At 39.0% G+C, this 20,056-nt stretch overlaps 1 protein-coding gene across 2 annotated transcripts; it reads right to left on the reverse strand.

Annotated features, from left to right (window-relative positions):
- Positions 1–1,719: 1,719 nt before the first annotated feature.
- LOC145499390 (actin-like protein 6A) lies at positions 1,720–20,034 on the reverse strand. Of its 2 annotated transcripts, XM_081478910.1 has the most exons (13): positions 19,926–20,034; positions 19,773–19,849; positions 17,298–17,376; positions 17,076–17,177; positions 13,099–13,199; positions 11,936–12,235; positions 10,775–10,864; positions 9,969–10,030; positions 9,466–9,580; positions 8,375–8,455; positions 4,485–4,580; positions 3,591–3,677; positions 1,720–3,104 (listed from the first exon to the last, which is right to left on the reverse strand). In XM_081478910.1, exons 1-13 carry the CDS (start codon positions 19,948–19,950, stop codon positions 3,024–3,026), a joined length of 1,296 nt encoding a protein of 431 aa, XP_081335036.1. In that variant the 5' UTR covers positions 19,951–20,034; the 3' UTR covers positions 1,720–3,023. The 2 variants fall into 2 exon arrangements, with proteins under 2 accessions (XP_081335036.1, XP_081335035.1); XM_081478909.1 differs by lacking the exon at positions 1,720–3,104 and having other exon boundaries at positions 3,158–3,677.
- Between the last annotated feature and the right edge of the window lie 22 nt (positions 20,035–20,056).

The following is a 20,056-nucleotide window of genomic DNA, read 5'->3' on the forward strand; positions in this document are numbered from 1 at the left end:
GTTGAACAAAGTCCCACAACTGATGGAGGACTTGCCATTCTTTACGATCTCTGCGACGACACCAATGAGAATCCGGAGGAAAGATATCCGATTGTACAAGATCTATCTTTAGTTCGAGCAGCATAGATGGGTTCCTTGCGTCTTCTGCACACACTTCCTTCAACCAACAAAGCTGAATACGCCATCAAAATGTATGGATCAATGGAAAGAAGTTTCAACCACATCTTGCGGGAGAGAACATGTCATGTGCCCATGCAGAAGGCCCACAAGCCAACTCACTGACTTTGTTGGTCTAGATAATCGTGTACTGAACTTTTCTTAGTTTAAAAATCTTTAAGAATACTCGGTAGTAAAGTTATAACTCCACTCACAACCAGAGCATGATGAGAAAAAAAGCCTTCCGACTGAAAACTGCCAGGTTTATCATCACTGCGCTATCGATGTGTCGATGGAATACATGCCGAAGGCCAGAACAAGCTCTACTAGGCGCGCAAAGAATTCTGTGCGGTTTTAAAAATAATTTCTCCTTGAAGATGATTGGTTGATTATTTACGGTCAAATCACCTGGATGGCCTCGTTAGCTTTGGTTAACGGCATTGTTCGGTATTATTTCACTTCCTTTCTCTAGCCCTTGACTCGCTATAATTCACGCCATTGTTCAGTACTGTTTCGCCTCCTTCCCCAGCGCTGGCCCGCTCTTTTTCGCGATCTTCTTCGCTACTTCTTTGCCTGTTAATTCTTGCTTTCTTTTTAATTCCTTCAGTGCAACCCTATTTAAAAACATTAGATCAACCTCCGCTATCGTTTGTCGACATAACAAATAGAAATGCGTTTTCTTTTCTTTAAAAATCCCGCCAAGAAAAATGGCATTCTTCTGCTAGAGACCGAGGGTGCATGTCTCTGTCGACCTATTAATTGGAGTATGGCCGCCATGTTGGGCAACTCCGCCGTCGCCGTCGCCGTCGTCGTCGTCGTCGTCGTCGTCGTCGTGCGTACGCGCCCACGAGCAATACCGCTAGCCATGAAAACCATGAGAAAATTCATTCATGGATTTCTTTTCTTTCCGATATGAGTATGGGGCTCCACTTGGCGGCCCTTCGGGCCGTCGGAGCTCCGCTAATAAGGGTAATACATATTGTCATGTATGCAAGCAAAATAACAATAAGTTTCTTTCTTGGAAACGAAAATCACGGTATTTTGTTCCTTGATCCATATCTTGGTAATTGTCTGTGCTAATCTCACTAGCAATGCAGTAATATTCAAAAGGATTGCAGATATATCTCTTCCATAAGTTTTTTCAAAGATTACAAAACATACTTATGTTGACAAGTATCAAGCATTCTCTTAGTCATAATTATTTCGAGTTTTGATTTCAATTTGCTTCAATCTCTCATGTCTAGAAGCAAAAACAAACTCTGCATCACCAGCCACCATGCGTGTTTGACATGTATCTCCCTCTCGCAAAAAGTAAATTTACAGTCTCTTGGACTTAATTTGTCCATCCATCACTGAAACATTTCAAAGTAACTTATATTTAACCGATCGTAAATAAAGGTTTACGTGCATACCATCTGTGGTGAACAAGTGTGAACGACAGCAAATTAAAAAGATGAGGCAATTCGAATTCCGTGCTTGAAGTATTTTAAAATACAAAATCGAACTTCGGTAACACAGCCAGAATTTCAGTGTGTATGTACAAAATAAAACAATACAGAAACAATGAGGCCAAGTGTGACATGAACTTTAGCTTACCTTGGGCTCCATAAAGAGAGAAAGCGTGTGAAACCATCAAATTCTCTAGCCAAGAAATCTGCTATTAAAACAAGCTGAACAAGATCGTCTTCCGAGTCTCTTGTATCTATTCGTTGACCTCGCCGACCTTGCTGCTGTTGTAACGGATACATGACCACAGTCATAAATACCTCTCCCAGGTTTCATCTACGTGTGAGCAAAGGCCGATGGGCAAAAAACAACATATTCGCAAAAGCAAAAATGACCGACTTCACGCTTTGAGGTGTTCAGCAAACTAATACCCAAGCTCTCCAGTAAACGACGTGACAAGCGCTCTGTTCACCGTTAAATTCCGCCCGGAACCCGCCCGGATTAGATACATTGAGTCGTTTACAATTCGTGCAAGCCACACTAAAACAGGGTGATGTCGCTGACATGAGAGTTACCTTTCCGACATAAAAGTTCCAGTAAAATGCTCACAGCTCCAACATGTAAACAATTAACAATTATTGGAAGAGGTCGAGAAAAAATATCGTGATTTATCAGTGGCGAGCAGCTCAATTATTTGCCAAAGCCGAAGAATGAGGCAGATAATTGATCCGCGAGACACCGACAAATCACGATATTTTGCGATGACAGAGTTCAATAAGTTTGCTTTCATACGTAAATCATTCCCCGACAGTTCAGGCAAGCGGTCTGCCATTTTTCACAAAAGAGCGTGGTTACAAATAACCATGAGCATAATAATTATTATTTGTAGAAAAACACATTTAGCCGTTATAGGCAGTCACGAGGCGGGCTCTCGGGCAATGGAAGAAAAAACAACGCATCGAATGATGTAACTAAATTATTCTGATATCAAGAACACCGCCCAGTTCTTAAATTATCTTTTATTCCATGACAAAAGATTACGTTGTGGCATCTTCAAGAGATCCTACTTTATCTCCGATACCCAGCCTAACGCCTTGTTTTCTGACAATCTCCCAGTTTTTAGATGTGAAATAACGGAGAGGGGCTTCCCATAACCAGTTTTTCAAACCAGTTTCTCTACAGAGAATTTTCGCGAGATTCACGAGTGGAAAGATGAGTAGTAAGAGTGAATAGGAGGGGAGTTGTTGATAACGGGGTGTGATGAAACGCACTTCAACAGAGAAAAAAAGACCGGAGAGAGAGGGAGAGAGATTATTGAAGGATAAAAAGATCTAATAGAGCTCTAGGAATGCTCTTGATACGTCTCTATGGTACACTAAATACAAAATATAGTTTAGTTCTTGTTATAAAAGGCGTAGGAGTTAAGGACACTTTCTTTCTACGCATCCTTTTCCTTGGTCTTCGTATTCTTGTTTGGATATCCACATCTGTTGAAATGAACCCTACAGGAACAAAACAAACAAGCATAATCATTATTACAGTGTTCGCACAAATCACAACTAAACGATAAAGGAAGACTTTTCAACTTCCGTTCTCCTTGAACAGAAATAATTTGACGGATTCAAGACTTTATAACGAATAATTTCGTAACAAGGCGAGTCCCCTACCATAACATTCGTCCCATTTGGCTTATCGATCGCATTGTGGGCAATACCATGAGAATTAACTTAATACAACTTGAATCGCAACTTCGTTCCCAGGGTCTCTCATCTACCCGGGAGAGTAGGAAGATGAGTCGATTCCGTGCACAGTGACGTCACCACTGGCGAATTTAAAATGCCGTCAAAACTGGCGGACATTCATTGTTGTCACAATCTAGCTAAAACGTAAGTAATTCCAAAAACCTAAGTCATTACTTTCAACGTAGCATAGTCTAGACCTCCCGTCCTCCTTAACTGTCCGTCGTAAAGTAAGTCCGGGACACTTACCAGTGACGCCAGAATAGAGCCGCCTATCCAAGGGTTAAACCTCCTTTCCATAGCCGTGTTATTGGAGATCAGCTTCAAACGCATGCTCTAAACACAACAAAAACAACAACAAAAAGGACACAAATTGTTTCTTCCATAGTCTGTCCACAAACATTTATTTACTTCTGTTCGGGCCTCTTTTGCAGATCCCTTGCGCTTAATACTTTTGCTCGCGATCTCGGCGAACTAACGACAAAATAGAGGATCTGTGGACATACTATCACTTTCACTGGGTACAACTCTAAGTATGGAAAAGGTGAAGTCAGTCTCTAAGCAACTGGCGCGTAACCCCAGTCCCACAGTGTACAAAGATAGCATGTTACTAACCCCCTAGTTGGGTCGCTAACAGAACTTGTCCATAATAACTTTATCAGGTTTCCCTTTTTTGTATCTATTATTTTGTACCTCTCATTAGAGAGGGCAGCTGCGACAGTCAACTGTCTTGCCAAGCAATATAAATCTTACGTTAAAGACCGCCAACCCTCTGCCTGAGAGTTTGATTGGGGAAACCGTTTCAAATGTTCGTGTAAATGATGACCGCTACAAATATAACTCCTCAAACTAATAATTCATCAAGTCCAAACAAAGGAAATCACCACCGCGACGGTGTTTGGACATGATTAACTTCACCTATAGTATATACATGTATAGCATTCAAGAGTGTTTTACCACAATTTCAAACACCTTGAAGTTCGTCAAGTATACTTCACTACGCGTGGTGTTTTCACCTCTCTTCTAGGTGTTTGGAAATTTGTTAAAACACGGTCTATCATGTTTGATAAAGATGGTGTGGATAGCGTTATGTTCAACACAATGCTTAACGACCAGCAACGTAAATGATGTTACGATACTTACAGGCGGAGTCTTGGAGAGAAGTTCACGATTGAGTCTTTCGATAAAGCCTTGGAGAAGAGTGTTACCACCTGTGACAATCACACTTCCAAACAATCCCTGGGGAGCAAGGTTAATCCTTAGTCTTACATTCCAAAAGATTGTTTAAATATGTTACTGCGCAAAACGTTCCTGTGGTAGTTTTTGCTATGACGAATAAGCCGCTGATTTGGCAGTCCTTTGATGTGGTGCTGTTAACTATGGAGTGGGATGGAGGTTCTGAATTTAAAGTCTTTGGATAAAACCGCCTCCTGTGCGACCATTCAAATGAAAGCTATTGCATATGGTACATATGGTACAAATACAGAAGCCTAAGCCGTATATTACACTGTGATAAAACAAGATGGGTATTTGAGAACACGAGGGAAACGTAGAAAACACGAGCCGCAGGCGAGTGTTTTCTACATTTCTCGAGAGTTCTCAGATGTCTGGAGTGTTTTATTACAGTGTAATACACGGCTTAGGCTTCTTCATTTGCTTTATGATATAGATTTCCACGCCGCGAGTAGAAACAACAAAGCACACAGATCGACAAACCGACGCAATTTAATACCACAAGTGCTACATGCCTCGTCTTCAAAGCTTTCTGCTGCTTTGCAGAGAACTCCATCACAAATTTCTTCAAAGAAGTGCTTTTTCTCCAACAACAATGTTGACTAGAGGAAATATGGCTAACAATAAAACACGCTTTTTCTATGTTTTATACTCTGATATAACATGGGTTTTTGACCGATCAGAGCACGCGCAGGGTCCTATCTATATTATCCTGTTTAGTTAGCAGTACAAGGTGGTTCTTTAACTTTCTAGTCTATAGATGAAAACCTAGCGTGTGACCATTCAAATGAAAGCTATTGAGCAGTACTTTCATGTGGTACTGTTTACTATGCTGTACAAGGTGGTTCGAACTTTTAGGTCTGTGGATGAAACCCTAGTGTGCGACCATTCAAATGAAAGCTATTGAGCAGTACTTTCATGTGGTACTGTTTACTATGCTGTACAAGGTGGTTCGAACTTTTAGGTCTGTGGATGAAACCCTAGTGTGCGACCATTCAAATGAAAGCTACTGAGCATAACGTTCATGTGGTACTGTTTATCATGCGCAGGGCGGTGGTTTTAACGTTCAAGTTTATGGATGAAACCCTACTAGTGTGTGACCATTCAAATGTAAGCTAATGAGCAGTACTTTCATGAGGTATTGTTTATTATGCTGCAAGGCGGAGATTCTAACTTAATACAGGGCTCGTACCCTTTTTCAGAAACAAATTTCCAGGACTTTTCCTCGACTTTTCCGGGACTCAGATTGATTTTTCCAGGACTCTAAAATTCACATTAACCCTTTCACTGCCAAGATCTTAATGTTAATTCTCCTTACTGTCTGTCATACATTTCATGCTTTTTTACTTGAGTTTAACAGATTTCCAGAACTTTCCAGGACCAGTAGCCCTTTCCAGGACTCTCCAGTCCTTGAAAATGCCACAATAAGATTACAGGACTTTCCAGGTTTTCCAGGACCCGTACGAACCCTGTTAATAAAACCCCTGTGTGCGACGATTCAAATGAAAGCTATTGAGCAGTACTCATGAGGTATTATTTTACTTTAACAGGTTGGCGATACGAGTGAAATTATGTCCAATGTGGGACTAGAAATATAACTATACTAGTAGAAATATCCTTCAGGTGTAGAAAGGATTTCAGAAGATACTTAAATTCGCATTTGGAATAAGAACGTTCTCTGGTTAAAAATATATTAAAAACATAAGCTTTCGGCTATCAGTCTATAGCCTTTAACGAATGAAGAATGTAGCGCGCAAGTGAAAATATATACGAATGGGGTGCGAAAAATTGAGAATAAAAACAAGCGTGAAAAAAGCAAGAAGATAAAAATGTAAATGAGGCCTGTTTACAATAAAATAGAATATTGCCTAGGCAACGGTTTTGAGTTGTTATCCGCGTCGACGGTTTTTGCTGTGTGCCAAGATTCTAGTGTTTTTCGAACGCGGTAATTGCCTTTGTCAATGACACAAGCATTGTCGAAATCAATGGAGTGATTGTTTTGCCACGCATGGTTGGCAACATTAGAGCCACTTGAATAGTTCTTCAAGTTTCGTTGATGTTCCTTTTTTCGGGTTTGGAAGCATCTTCCGGTTTCTCCTATGTAATTCCAAGGGCAGTCTTTACATGGAATTTTGTAAACAACATTACATTGAAAATCTGAGGGTCGTCTGAACTTTGGTGACGGGAATTCTTGTTGAAGGGTTTTAAGTGGTTTGTTGACAACTCGGATATCATTTTTGCGGAGTAATCTTGTGAGGGGCTCGGTTAGGCCGCTGATGTAAGGGAGACATGCAAAACCCTGGTACGTATTAGATGGATCAGCCCATTTGAAGAACATAGAAACCAGTTCTTCTGGTGGAGGAACTGAAGATGGGGGTGGCCTCTTATTGAGGATGTTAGAAATAACAGCCGGTGGGTAACCATTAGCTTCTAACGCGGCCCTAACATGATTGGTTTCACGTGTTTTTCCTTCAAAGCTGCTAGGGAGGTTGGATGCCCGGAACAGGAGGGTCGAGGCCGTGCTGATTTTGTGTTCTTTTGCATGATGGGAAGAGAAATCCAAATAACGGTCAGTATGGGTTGGCTTCCGAAATATATCAATAAAGGCAACTCCATTTCTTCTGGAAACCAAGGTGTCTAAGAAGGCAATTTGGCCGTTGTTTTCAAGTTCGATTGTGAAAGAAATTTTGGGATCACAGGCGTTAAGAGTATCGTGGAATGAAGAAACGGCGTCCTTCTTGATAATCACAAAGCTGTCGTCAACATATCGTTTCCAAACCCTTGGTGGGACTGGTGAGGTACTGATAGCTAAATCCTCGATCACTTCCATACAGGGGTTAGCAACCATGGGGCTGACTGGACTGCCCATTGCACAGCCGTGGATCTGTTTGTATATGCAGTTATTATAAACAAAATAATTGTTTGAAAGAGTGAAATCCAGTAGAGAAATGATGTCATCTGTGCTGAGAATTGTTCTGGATCGTAATGTCTTGTCATTGTTTAATTTGCTCCGAATGTATTCAAATTTCTTTCACAATCAAACTTGAAAACAACGGCCAAATTGCCTTCTTAGACACAAACCACTTAAAACCACTTAAAACCCTTCAACAAGAATTCCCGTCACCAAAGTTCAGACAACCCTCAGATTTTCAATGTAATGTTGTTTACAAAATTCCATGTAAAGACTGCCCTTGGAATTACATAGGAGAAACCGGAAGATGCTTCCAAACCCGAAAAAAGGAACATCAACGAAACTTGAAGAACTATTCAAGTGGCTCTAATGTTGCCAACCATGCGTGGCAAAACAATCACTCCATTGATTTCGACAATGCTTGTGTCATTGACAAAGGCAATTACCGCGTTAGAAAAACACTAGAATCTTGGCACACAGCAAAAACCGTCGACGCGGATAACAACTCAAAACCGTTGCCTAGGCAATATTCTATTTTATTGTAAACAGGCCTCATTTACATTTTTATCTTCTTGCTTTTTTCACGCTTGTTTTTATTCTCAATTTTTCGCACCCCATTCGTATATATTTTCACTTGCGCGCTACATTCTTCATTCGTTAAAGGCTATAGACTGATAGCCGAAAGCTTATGTTTTTAATATATTTTTAACCAGAGAACGTTCTTATTCCAATATGTCTTATCCTGGTTACAGCTCTATTTTTACTAAATTCGCATTGTTTATTATTCGTATTGTTTATTATGCTGCAAGGCGGAGATTCTAACTTAGTGAAACTCTAGTGTGCGACCATTCAAATGAACGTTATTTACAGTACTTGTAGTTTTACTTACTGCTCTAATGTCGATGTCGGTCATTCCTACACTTGTCGTGACTACTTGCGTGACACCAATGGCGGTACTACCTTCGATACCCTTAAACAATAACGCAAGATAAAACATGATACATTCAAAAACACATGTAGCATCACATTCAGGAATATAATCCATCAAATAGTTTTTGAGATGAACTGCTCCATAAATTAAAGAGCCTGTGTCTGTACGACTTGATTGATACCAGAAGGTCCACTAGAAGGTTTTTAACCAAAAGAAATAGACCTTTTTCGCTTGGGCGGTTTGTTGTCCCATTACAGACCACGTGATATTCTCTAGAGAATTGTTCTTTTATCCATCTAAAAATTATTTATTCATATGCACGCGACTATTTGAAAATTTGAAAGGAAGAATTCTCAAGAGTATCATCACATGGTTTGAAATGGGGCAACAAACCGCCCAATCGAAAAAGGTCTATTGTGTGACCCACTACCGCACTCCACCTGGGATAATTTGTAGTTTTCTCATGTGGCTTCATAATCTGTTGCCTTAAGTTGGAAACCTCATTTTACCGCTTTTTACCGCTTTTGATCAAATTTTCTCTATGATCTTCACACAAAAGCAAAATCCCTTCACAACAACAAAATAATAGCTTCTTGAATCATCGTCATCATCATCATCATCATCATCATCATAATCTTTTCACATTGCTCAAAGGTTTCATTATCGTTTTCAGCAGGAGGACAACTGGTTTTAACAGGTGGGCAAAACTATTGGCACTCAACTTCTTTCTAAGAAAAACTTTCCACTACATGTAGATGGCCAAACCAGGCAGGTACAATTGTCCTCACAGCTGGTCAATTTGCCTGGTGCCCGACCCCTGATTGCACCAAGGGACATATGAGGCCTTAAGGCCTTGATAACTGAAAGTTGACAGTTCCAACAAGACCAACGAAAAGGGATTTTCCGCATCAAAGCTACATGTAACTCTAAAAGTTTAACTATTAATTTATCAAAAAATCAAGTCACCACACAGGCACAGAAAAGTGTGGCAGGCCCTTGAAGCAGTCGTTAAAAATACATGTAGTAACCCTGAGGTAATGAATACTGACCTTTACATTTGAGGGATCAAAGAGTCCCTCACATATCCTAAACCTCTCCACACCAAAAGTGTTGTTATAACCATTGGGAAATTCATACACCACCCCAGGAATATTGCCTAAAATGCTGAAAACCAAAGCAAAATAATGAATTAATCAATCAAATTAAAGGAAAGTAAGTTTTGTGGACGAGTAAGAACGTAAGTCACTGATAAACAATTTTTCTACTGAAAAGAAATATACAAGCTATTTTACACTGTATAATACTTTTAAAAAAATGCTCATTCTCATCTCAAAGCTATTTGTAATTCCTAAACTGTACTTGTTTTATATGTATGAAAGAAAAAGGCATTTTCCCTTATTTTTTGGAGGGCTAGTGAGCTGTAGTGTATAAAATCCACCCAAAACAGTCTTTCAGAAAACGACAGAGCTGTAAATAACACTGACCAATGAACTTTAATACTGCACTACACTGTAAGACCAATTAGGAAAATGGAAAGAAGGAAAAATCAAACCTTTCATCATAAGGGCCATCTGACACTTGAAGAACACTGACTTGAAAATCTTGTATGGTCTCCTGTGAAGGTTAAAACAAAGTTATTGTTTAAACGTAGTTTACTGTACCATACACATGTGCATGCTGCTATGGAAGTGCTCACTGCCTCTTCCTTTTTACAAATACACTTACAACTTAGGGAAAATATTGTACCAATTCATGATGGGACATGGCAGAGTTGTTGGGCATGGAAGGGCTTGATTTGAAGCCAGAAAATGGAGCTGACCTACCCTATGAGGGTTATAATAACAGTAATTTAATCAAAGTGAAAGTGAAGAATGATCATTGCAGTTAATTTTCCAATTTAAGTAATTGGAAAGAAGAAGCCTGAAAAAAAATCAGGGCTTCAACGGGATTCAAACCCATGACCTCCGCGATACCGGTGCGATGCTCTACCAACTGAGCTATGAAGCCACACATTGGGAGCGAGGTCAATTAGTTGAGTTCATATCTTCCCGTGAGGAGTGAAATGATGTGAAGTTTGAATTATTTCATATAAACTTCACAGTAATTTAATAATAACTTATATAAGTATTATTATTATTATTATTGTTATTATTATTATTATTATTATTATTATTATTATTATTATTATTTTGTTATAAATTATGATTCTGTAAGTCTCTAGTAACGGACAGTGAACCACCAAGAGAGTGTTGTAGTACTACATGTAGATGTCAGCAACTCTCCAATTTTGAATCTGGAAATGACTCAAAGACAAACAATACTATTCATAAGAAACAAGAGTGTTAAAATAACACTTACATTCACCATGTGCCTGTGGAATGATTTCGTGACAGATGGAAGGTTATTCTTTTTTGTGAAAATAGCTGGTCCACCTTCTTTAGATACTTCCTAAAAATAATACAGTCCAGAGTATTGCCACCAAATAAACTACATGTATATGTAATCAAGCTAACAAGCTAGCATAGCCGGTCACTTCGCTCCAGGATTAGATCACTCCAAGTCAGTTGGCTCCAACCAAAAGTTAGATCACCCCATACGAGAAGTGACTTTGCTCCATGTTGTAATTGAGTGTTAACTAACTTAAGTTCTAAGTGCTTACTAGATTGTACCTAACTAACCTAACTGAGGTTAATGTCAATCGATTAAAATATATACATGTAGATGAATTTCCAATATTAAAACATAGAAGAATCTATTTTGAGGAGGGCCAAAGTATAATTGAAAAAAATTATGTTGTGTTAGCAGGTGTATGAAGCCACTGTGAATCGACGCTGTGATGAACCCGAACCGACAAAAGTTTGGCTTCAACAAAAATTATTACATGTAGTTCTGCTTTATTGATCACACATATTTATAAAAAGACCTGCAATTTCTTACTGGAGTGGAGCAAAGTCACTTATCGTGTAGAGCTATCTAACTTTTGGTTGGAGTGAAATGACTTGGAGTGATCTCACAATGGAGTGAAGTGACCATAATTCGCTCAGTGGTTAGAGCACTTTCCATGAAATCAGGGTGTTATGGGTTTGATTCACTGTTGGGGAATCTGATTTTTTCCTAGCATTTTTTCAGTTCTACAGTTTAGTATACAGTGTAGGTAATCATATGAATGCAAATGCAATTAAAGATTTACCCTACAGTACAAGTGATAGTTGAAAATTCTCTCAAAATTGCAAGAGCCTTTATCCAATAGGCGAGTACAATTTTAAAGAATTTCTAAATATCACGAATAGTGTTAATCCTTACACGTAATTGCTTGAGCTTTAATACGATTACTCGTTTACTATATGACTGAGAAAACTGCGTATACGTAGCTGTTAGTTTGCACTGCAGAGCAAATTAGGAATTACTAATGTATTGGCCTGCTCTCAGCCAATCACAATGAAGTGATCTTCTCAGTCATAGAATAAAATATAGAAAGGCATATCATAGTTTTTCAAATATTTCAATCAAGTTACCTACCTTACTAGCTATGACATAGGGTGGCACAATTTCAATGTTTTGTTCCTCAAACATTTGACGACATTGAGCAGTGATAAAATCCCCAGCTAAAGGAGATTTGACAATAGCTTGTTGTAGAACATATCCATCATGTACTGGTACAGCACTGGTCTGCGTTGCTCCTGAATCTATCACAAGCCCTGTGGATCTGCCATTTGCAAATGCTGTCAGTGCTGCATTCTTGCACAGGAAAAACGCTGGGATGTTGTACTTTTCAAACATCAATTCTGTGAGCTTCTCTCGCTTTGGGCGGACATTCCACTAGAAAACACACAAATATAGATGTAGGTAACCTTGTAAGTGTAAAAAGTTAATTCTAAAGCATTCTTTTATTTCATTTCGTTTAATTTGACATTGTTTATATGACATACACCTAACCAGTGTTCCTGAAATAAGTGAGGGGTCTCGGGTCAAAAACCCGACAATGTCAGCTACATGACCCAACAAATTAACAGAAAATCTAATGATTGGGTGGGAGCAGTGGGAATTGACCTGTTGGAATTCTTCATTGACACCCTCCCTTGAAACAATGATCTTCTAGAACCCTGCATGTATAGCAACATCTTTATACATGTATTATACAACAGTTATCGGTTAATAGGGTTTCACTTATCCCAGCTACAGTCGTAGGACCACTGAGCATGTACATGTAGATTATCACTGTTTTTGATATGGGCAGTACACAATTCAGACTCTACAATGTATGTACATGCAAGTGCATGGCTGTTAAGACAACTGCACAGTACATGCAGTACTTCTGAGCAGATGTGCCAGTCAATATAGTGCAGCTTGGACAATAGTTTCAACTGTGATGGTCCATTGCACTTATTAGATACTTTGCAGTTAACTGCCAGGGCTGTCAATGAGGGGCAAAACCCTTAACACCCATTATGGCTGAGTATGTTTGATGGACCCTTGATGCTACAGGAGAACTGGCCTGTAGTTGATACAATTCACCCTTAAAGTAACAAGTTTGCTACAGGTGTGAAGATCAAGGTTACAGGTGAATTACAAACTTAAAACTTAATGACAGCCCTGACTGCCATGGGTTGCAAGCAGAGGTTCCTTTCCATCTCTTGCCTCGCAGAAAGAGAAGGGAAGCGCTGTCTCGCAGGGTAACTTACAGAAGCCTCAGACATAAGAACTGGGTGAAGGGCTGATTCAGATTTGATATCCTTGACATAGAGGTAGTCCAACAGCTTTTCAAATGTATCCCAGTCTTCAACTGCATTGGAAAAAAGTCAACAGACAAGTAAATTTTATGACATGTAGTTATAACATAAATGAAAGAGACTAATCACACAATATGAAAGCCGGTCGTTCCGCCCAGAAGTTGATGTGCCTACAAGTCAGTTTGCCTACATGTAAATCGAAGTCGATTCACCTACATGATCAAAGTTGTTTTGCCTACACACTCTCAGTCGATTCACCTACATTGATTCGATTTGGCTCCACTAAATACTTATTAGTAATAGTAATTGGACCGAGTGGAGTACAATTCAGGGAGTAATTGTGTAAGTAATTTCAAAAACTGACGAGCGCAAAGCGTGAGGCCGATTTGAAATTACAAGCATGATTACCCCCTAAATTGTACGGCACGAGGTCCAATTACTAATTAATCATATCTATAGTAAATTTCGGAATTAAAAAATGTCTTTTGAGAACTTCTTTTGAGCGAAAACATCTGTAGCATGTTTCATACATTGTGTAAGTTTTGAACAGCTGTAGGCAACATTGCAAAGAAAGCCATTACACCGCATGCAATTGATGTGCAAATCACGTGGGTATCAAATTACAGGTGTCCAATTACCAAAAGTTCAAATTGGATACCTGTAATTGGACACCCATGTGATTGCGTGTCGATTACGTGGCAAATAGGTGCACGGAGAACCAATCACGATCGAGAATTTTCATTATTCCTTCAGGTGTCAACTGTTGTTCCCCCAGTTTACAACTGCTGTTGCATGATTTTCCTTTCCACCTCCCTTTCACCAAAAGAAGACTGACAGTGATGTTGATATGTCTTCACAAAACCATCTTTGATGCAGGCGAATCAACTTGTCCTGTAGGCAAAATGACTTGTACATGTAGGCAAAATGACCAACATTCCATAATATACAGGATATTCATTGAAAAAGTGAGTTAGCAAGGTGAACACTTTTATCCTACACTTTCTAAAATTCACTGCACATTGGAGGAACAAATTCCAAGTGAAAACAGAAAATAAAGTTGTTTGCATATGGGCTTTGTACTGTACTGTCTAAAACTCTCTTACTTCTATACGTAATTAAGGGCCCATTAACCGATTCATTTACATGCTCACGCGCGTTGTTAGGGAGGTGACATTTCACTTCTGGTTTTTTGCGTCAACCTGAATGCGGAAATTTGAGCAATTCAACAACTTGCTAATTCAATGACATTTTAGATGCTGTTTCCTTGTGTTCCACAAAATACAAAGTAATAAAGTGCAAGCAAAAAATAAATAAATAACGGAAAAACAAAAACTGAGGGTAAAAGAAAACTCCATGAGGCTTTTGTGTGCTTTGTTTGAGGCTGCCGCTGGTAGTGTGAACTGCGCAGTTTCCTTAATTGCTAAAGGAAATGCCATTTTTTCCTAACCAGCTTTTTTCCACGAGTTATGATTTAAGCCAATGTTGAAAACATAGCTATGCATTCCTTTTGTGAACTTGTGCTTTTTTTCAGAAAATTACAACTTTTCAACACTACAAATCAAATTCTCTTAAAATCTGACGTTTTACAAATGAAACAAAATCAATGCATAGCACAATAACGATTATAATAAAAATATTTAATCAATGAAAAAAATCCCGATTAAGTGATATGTTTGGGAATCATTACATATTTTTTCAGAATTAGTCACATGGCCATGGGCGTGGCCTAGTGACATCATCACTGGTGTTACTGATCATGAAAAACATAAATACATGAAATAACTCTGAACTAACTAATATGACGAGAAAAGAAGACATGACTGATCATTGTAGTTACCGTAAATCCTCAAATTAGCGCCCCTTTTGAGTAAGTGCCCCTCCTATTGGCCGAAATTTAAAATAAGCACCCCCCCTTGAATAAGCACCCCTCCCTTTCCCCCCATTTTGTGGACGAGTAATGCAACAACAAAGGATGTATCAGAGTTCTCCGTAAGCTCCGGCAACCGGCGAAATTCGCCGTCTAGTCGTCCTTGGCGCGCCAGCTACTCAGAGTAAATAAATTATGAAAAAAATTTATTTGTAACAATGTGAGCCTATCCGTCTATAAAATTAAGCATAAAAGCAACAGGTCTAATTTTCTCAACAAATACGTAGCGATTAAAAAATACAACTCTTATAGCTGTAAGATAAAAGAAATCTGAAATCATTCGGGCCGTGAGAATTGCCGCCAAAAACATGACGTGGGCACTGAGCCGTGACAGCAGCACTGAAATATTTGACAGCCATGGTTAAGTTAAAGCTCAGTTTTTCCTCTGAAAATGAAGCGATAAACCCAGCAAAACGTTGATGATGGTCCGCACGCTTAATCAGAAAAAATTCTGAGCTTGAAACGGTTACCAATCACAAGCTTCATCACATTCAACGAATTCCACCCTTAGCACAGTCTGTGTTAAAGCCACTCAAAACTTGTCTTTCAGCAAAATAAATGTCAAACCTCAATCTAGTGCCTTCAATGCCAGCAAAACTCTTTTCTCGTTTGGCTTTTTCATCTGTTTTTACACGCGTCATTGACCAGAAATTGAGAACGTTTTTGACGTTTTTGATATTTTTTTGATTATTTGATACGGATGACGATGATTAACCTGTTTAACTAACACATTACATTACATGTATGTTCTTCTCGGTGAAATTGCTTTTCTTTGAGAAAAGAACAAAACCAGGATCGCTTAAAATACACTGAAATGCACTTTTTAGAACCCCAATTACAAAATTTTCCCGGGGAGGCTCCCGCACCCCCCAATAAATGGTTGCAGTGCCTCCCCCCCCCCCCCTCCACGTGGCTCCGATAAAACTACTCCGCGTCTTTTTATCGGCATTGTCCGCTGCCTACTCAAAGTTATTCTCCCTCTACTTCAAAGTTTCGGGAGAACCCTGATTTATAGTTTTTGTCATGTAGTATTTAATTTGTACATTGTTTCAGTTTGTGAACACCTACGTGAACACGTTGAACACATTAGGTAATAACAGTACCGCGATTTAAACTTTAGGATCAGCTTTTTATGTCAATAAACAGCTTATGTTGTTGTTTACGAGGAGATGATGTATTAAAAAATGGTCATGTCAGGCCACAATTTGTTAAAAACTCAATAAGCCCAAGGCGCCCCCACCCCCCCTTGATTAAGCAACCCTGTCTTCTCCTAAATTTGAAATAAGCGCCCTGGGTGCTAATTTGAGGATTTATGGTATACAAGTACACAACTTAAGCAGCTGTGAAATTAAAGCCTGAAAAAAATTCAGGCCTGAACCGGATTCGAACCTATGAGCTCTGCAATACCCGTGCAGTGCTTTACCAACTGAGCTATCAAGTCAACTGAGAGCTGGTCGGGCCTGAATTTTTTTTTTTTCAGGCTTTAATTTCACAACCACTTAAGTTGTGTATACCTGCAATGATCAATTATGTCTACATATATATTTTCTCCACAGTTCAAAATATCATCTTTCATATATCCACTTGCATTCTTCATCACCTACGGGTATATTACACACTCACAGTGTGACCAGCTCTCAGTTGGCTTGATACATATAGCTCAGTTGGTAGAGCACCGCACCAGTATCGCAGAGGTCATGGGTTTGAAAGCCGTTCAGGCCTGAATTTTTTTTCAGGCTTAATTTGACAGCTGCATTGTGTATAACTGCGATGGTCAATCATGTCTTTATATCTTTCTTCACAGTTCAAATATACGTGTACAATCTTTCATATATTCCCTAGCATAAAATTAACGAGGTTACACAAGAATCAATTTTTGATAGCAACAGCTCAAAAAGATCAGTTAAAGAGCCCTTAAATGCACATTTTTTAAAATTTTTTAAAGGTCAATTCAGTCAAATAAATTACATCAATACTCAATTAAAATACTCCTCATACTCACTCATTCCATCTTTAACAGGATTTATGAGTTCCATGTTCTCCTTTGGAATATGAATGTGATTTGTGTCAATATAGTACTTTTTCTCAGGAAGTTTAGGTTTTTCTGGAACAAAATCACCATAAAAACACATAGTGTACAGCTCAATAATGCATTTTAAAAAATGACAACAACAAGGGGGTTATTATTTCTGTATTACCACGACAGCACAAGGACAATCTTTACCTTCACTAGGAACATCCGTTTCCATGAGTTCATCTTTAACCTCTTCCTCTAACACTCCCACATAAGTAGGGACGTCATACTGAAGAAACAACAAATTCAAAATCAACTATATTAGTATTAGATATACATGTAAGCCTCGGGCCATCCCACCATAACCAGCAAAAGGGAGGGAGGTGAGGGAGCAAAAACACTATACAAGCACAAATGGCAGTAGAAGCAACTTCACCCTCTCACTCGGCTGGAAGAATAAGCCCCGCAAAACCCTGTATGAGAACCCTACAGAGCATGACTAACCTAGAAGACCACTGACTGGCTGATTGGCTCAAATGGAAAAAACTTTGCCCAAATTACAGTTTGCCGCATCAAAACAAACTGCCAATGCACCACAAGTTTATTCAGTTAATGGAATGTTTCAGACTAAGTTCACTTGTTGGTTATTATAACCCTATTTAGTCAACGGATGGTGGGTCTTGTCCCAGTCTGAATGCAAGTGAGCGAGAAAAGTTACATGTACTTACCCCACAGGTACATGGGTAATTCTGTTTGTCCCTTTTTAACTACATGTAGATGGGGACTATTATAAACCCAAGTTTATCAGTTGATACATGTATTTGTACATTGAACATTTGGGGTTGTGAATGGTCCTTCAAAAGTTCTGGGTCCTGCAAAATTTTAACCGAATTTCACAGGTCACACAGTCTCATTTTTTAGCGGTTAGGAGCATCTCGCAGTCTTAATTTTTATACAAAGTTGTCTCGGAGTCTCAATTTTTTGCAAGGCTGAAGGTCTTGAAGTCTCGATTCATTCGTTTCTCTGTTTTTATAAACAATGTCTTCCTGTCACTTGATATTGAATTTCAATGAAGCAACTTACATATTTTAGAAAAAGTTAGTCCTAACTTCCCCTAAATTGTCTGAATTCCACAAAACCTACTGTAACATAACGCATACGTCCGTTTTGGTGCCAGAAAAACAATTATTTTGTTCTGGGATATCTTAATGTAGTGTGTTAAATTATAATCGAATTTCCAGTTCCAGCCAGTTCGAAGAAGCTGGCTAAAAGGCTGCACAAGCTTATTCTAGCTCTCAACTAAATCTGGGGATCGAATTTTCAGGGTAAGAACATCTCACACTCGTACTTTGAAGTCTCGGTCTTGCAACCAAAAAAGTCAAAATGTCTTGGGCTTGCAGAGAAAAACGCTTGCCTGGCTGTCTCACAAAGTCTCACATTTACCATTTGCTACCCCTAACATTAACAACTCCAATGATTGATAGAACTGCTTTCATTCTGCCATATAAATACATGTACAGGTATTATGGCAAGGTGAAGTTTCTAATGTACATGTATGTTTTCTCAGTTCAGTTGCTGTTGATGTTTAAAATTTTTTACTATCCCTGTTACATGTTAACTGATGACAGAGGCTCATTTTCCTATCTTCATCAATGAGCAATTCTTAAAGGAGGTCACTCCAAAAAAACATATATTTTTTGTCAATGCAAAGAAAAACCTTGCACTAAGTTTAGCCACTCACTGAAGTTTCAGCCTCTAAAGTGCAGTTTTTCCTTATAAAATTTGTCTCCAAATAAGCCTAAAATTCAAACATCGTTGTTGCAATTTTGAACAGTACTCAGCAGCCAGACCACATTTTCGTGACATCATTCCATCCGAGAGATTTTATCCAAACGGCTTCCGACAAGCCTTTTAACTACCACTCTGGGTTATGGCTGCTCTTGAGCCATATTATTTTGAGCCAAACGTGCTCCAAACTCTGAAACGAAAGCATTGAAGATAGTGACGTGGACGGTCGCTGGAAAAAATAGATTTTGCTGACCTTGTGAAGGATGCTGTGTCAGTTGTAGGTTTTTCTCCTTCTCACCAATTTTGAGTCTTACGGAATGGTGTCACATAAACACTGCCTGGCTACCAAGACAATTCAAAAATGGCCACCTCCAAAGCTGCTTCTTTCGAGACAAATTTCTTCAGGATAATAGGTACTTCAGAGGCTGAAACTTCGGTCAGTGGAAAAAGTGAATGTTTACTTGCTATGAGCGAAGACAAACAAAGTAAGCTTTTTGGGGTGAGCTACTCCTTTAAAGCAAAAGAAAAAAAAACCTTGGCTTGACAAAGTAAACATTGAACTTTTAACCTTGGATTAACAAACAAACATGAAGATTTGGCAAGTGTCATATTTTTCCAAGGAAAGTTTAACATTTGCACTTGTATTATTCTTTTTTTAACATTTCTCTTCAGGGGATAAACAGCTGAGGTGGACCGGTGGGGGCGGGGGAGAGGGGGTGGTAATTTTATAACTGGGAGCTGTTCTGTAAACCAAACAAAATCTAAACAAGACAAGCATAATTTATTTCACAGAAACTATAAACAAGGGTCAGTCATAGGTGTTTTGCATCTCACAAGCTGTTCTAACAAGAAAAAAATCGGCTACAAATTTCAATTCTAACATTCAAATCAAATTACCTTTGGGCAGTCTTCACCCGCATAGCCGGCTCGTATTGAATGGGCGCCAATGTCAAACACTATCGCACCAACTTCGTCTACAAACAAAAGCGATTTCGTGAACTTTGCAAGACTGAAAATGGCAACAAATTACACACAAATAACTACTGTTACCTCCTCCATACACTCCTCCGCTCATTTTTCTAGGATATTCAACTTTGGATGTAAAAAACCTAAAAGTATTTTGTTGATAAATGAAACTGGCCGGCTAACTGACAAATAAGCACGTGTGCGAGTATTCGTTC

Source organism: Orbicella franksi, chromosome 10 (genome assembly GCF_964199315.1).
Source record: "Orbicella franksi chromosome 10, jaOrbFran1.1, whole genome shotgun sequence".
Classification (NCBI taxonomy): Eukaryota; Metazoa; Cnidaria; class Anthozoa; order Scleractinia; family Merulinidae; genus Orbicella; species Orbicella franksi.

Excerpts from the sequence above, each read along its gene's own strand:
- LOC145499390 (XM_081478909.1), bottom strand. The coding sequence starts at position 19,950 with ATGAGCGGAGGAGTGTATGGAGGAG. Across the intron at positions 12,236-13,098 it reads TTCTTATGTCTGAGGCTTCT|TGGAATGTCCGCCCAAAGCG; the intron begins GTAAGTTACCCT and ends TGTGTTTTCTAG. Across the intron at positions 4,581-8,374 it reads CCGACATCGACATTAGAGCA|GGATTGTTTGGAAGTGTGAT; the intron begins GTAAGTAAAACT and ends CTTGCTCCCCAG.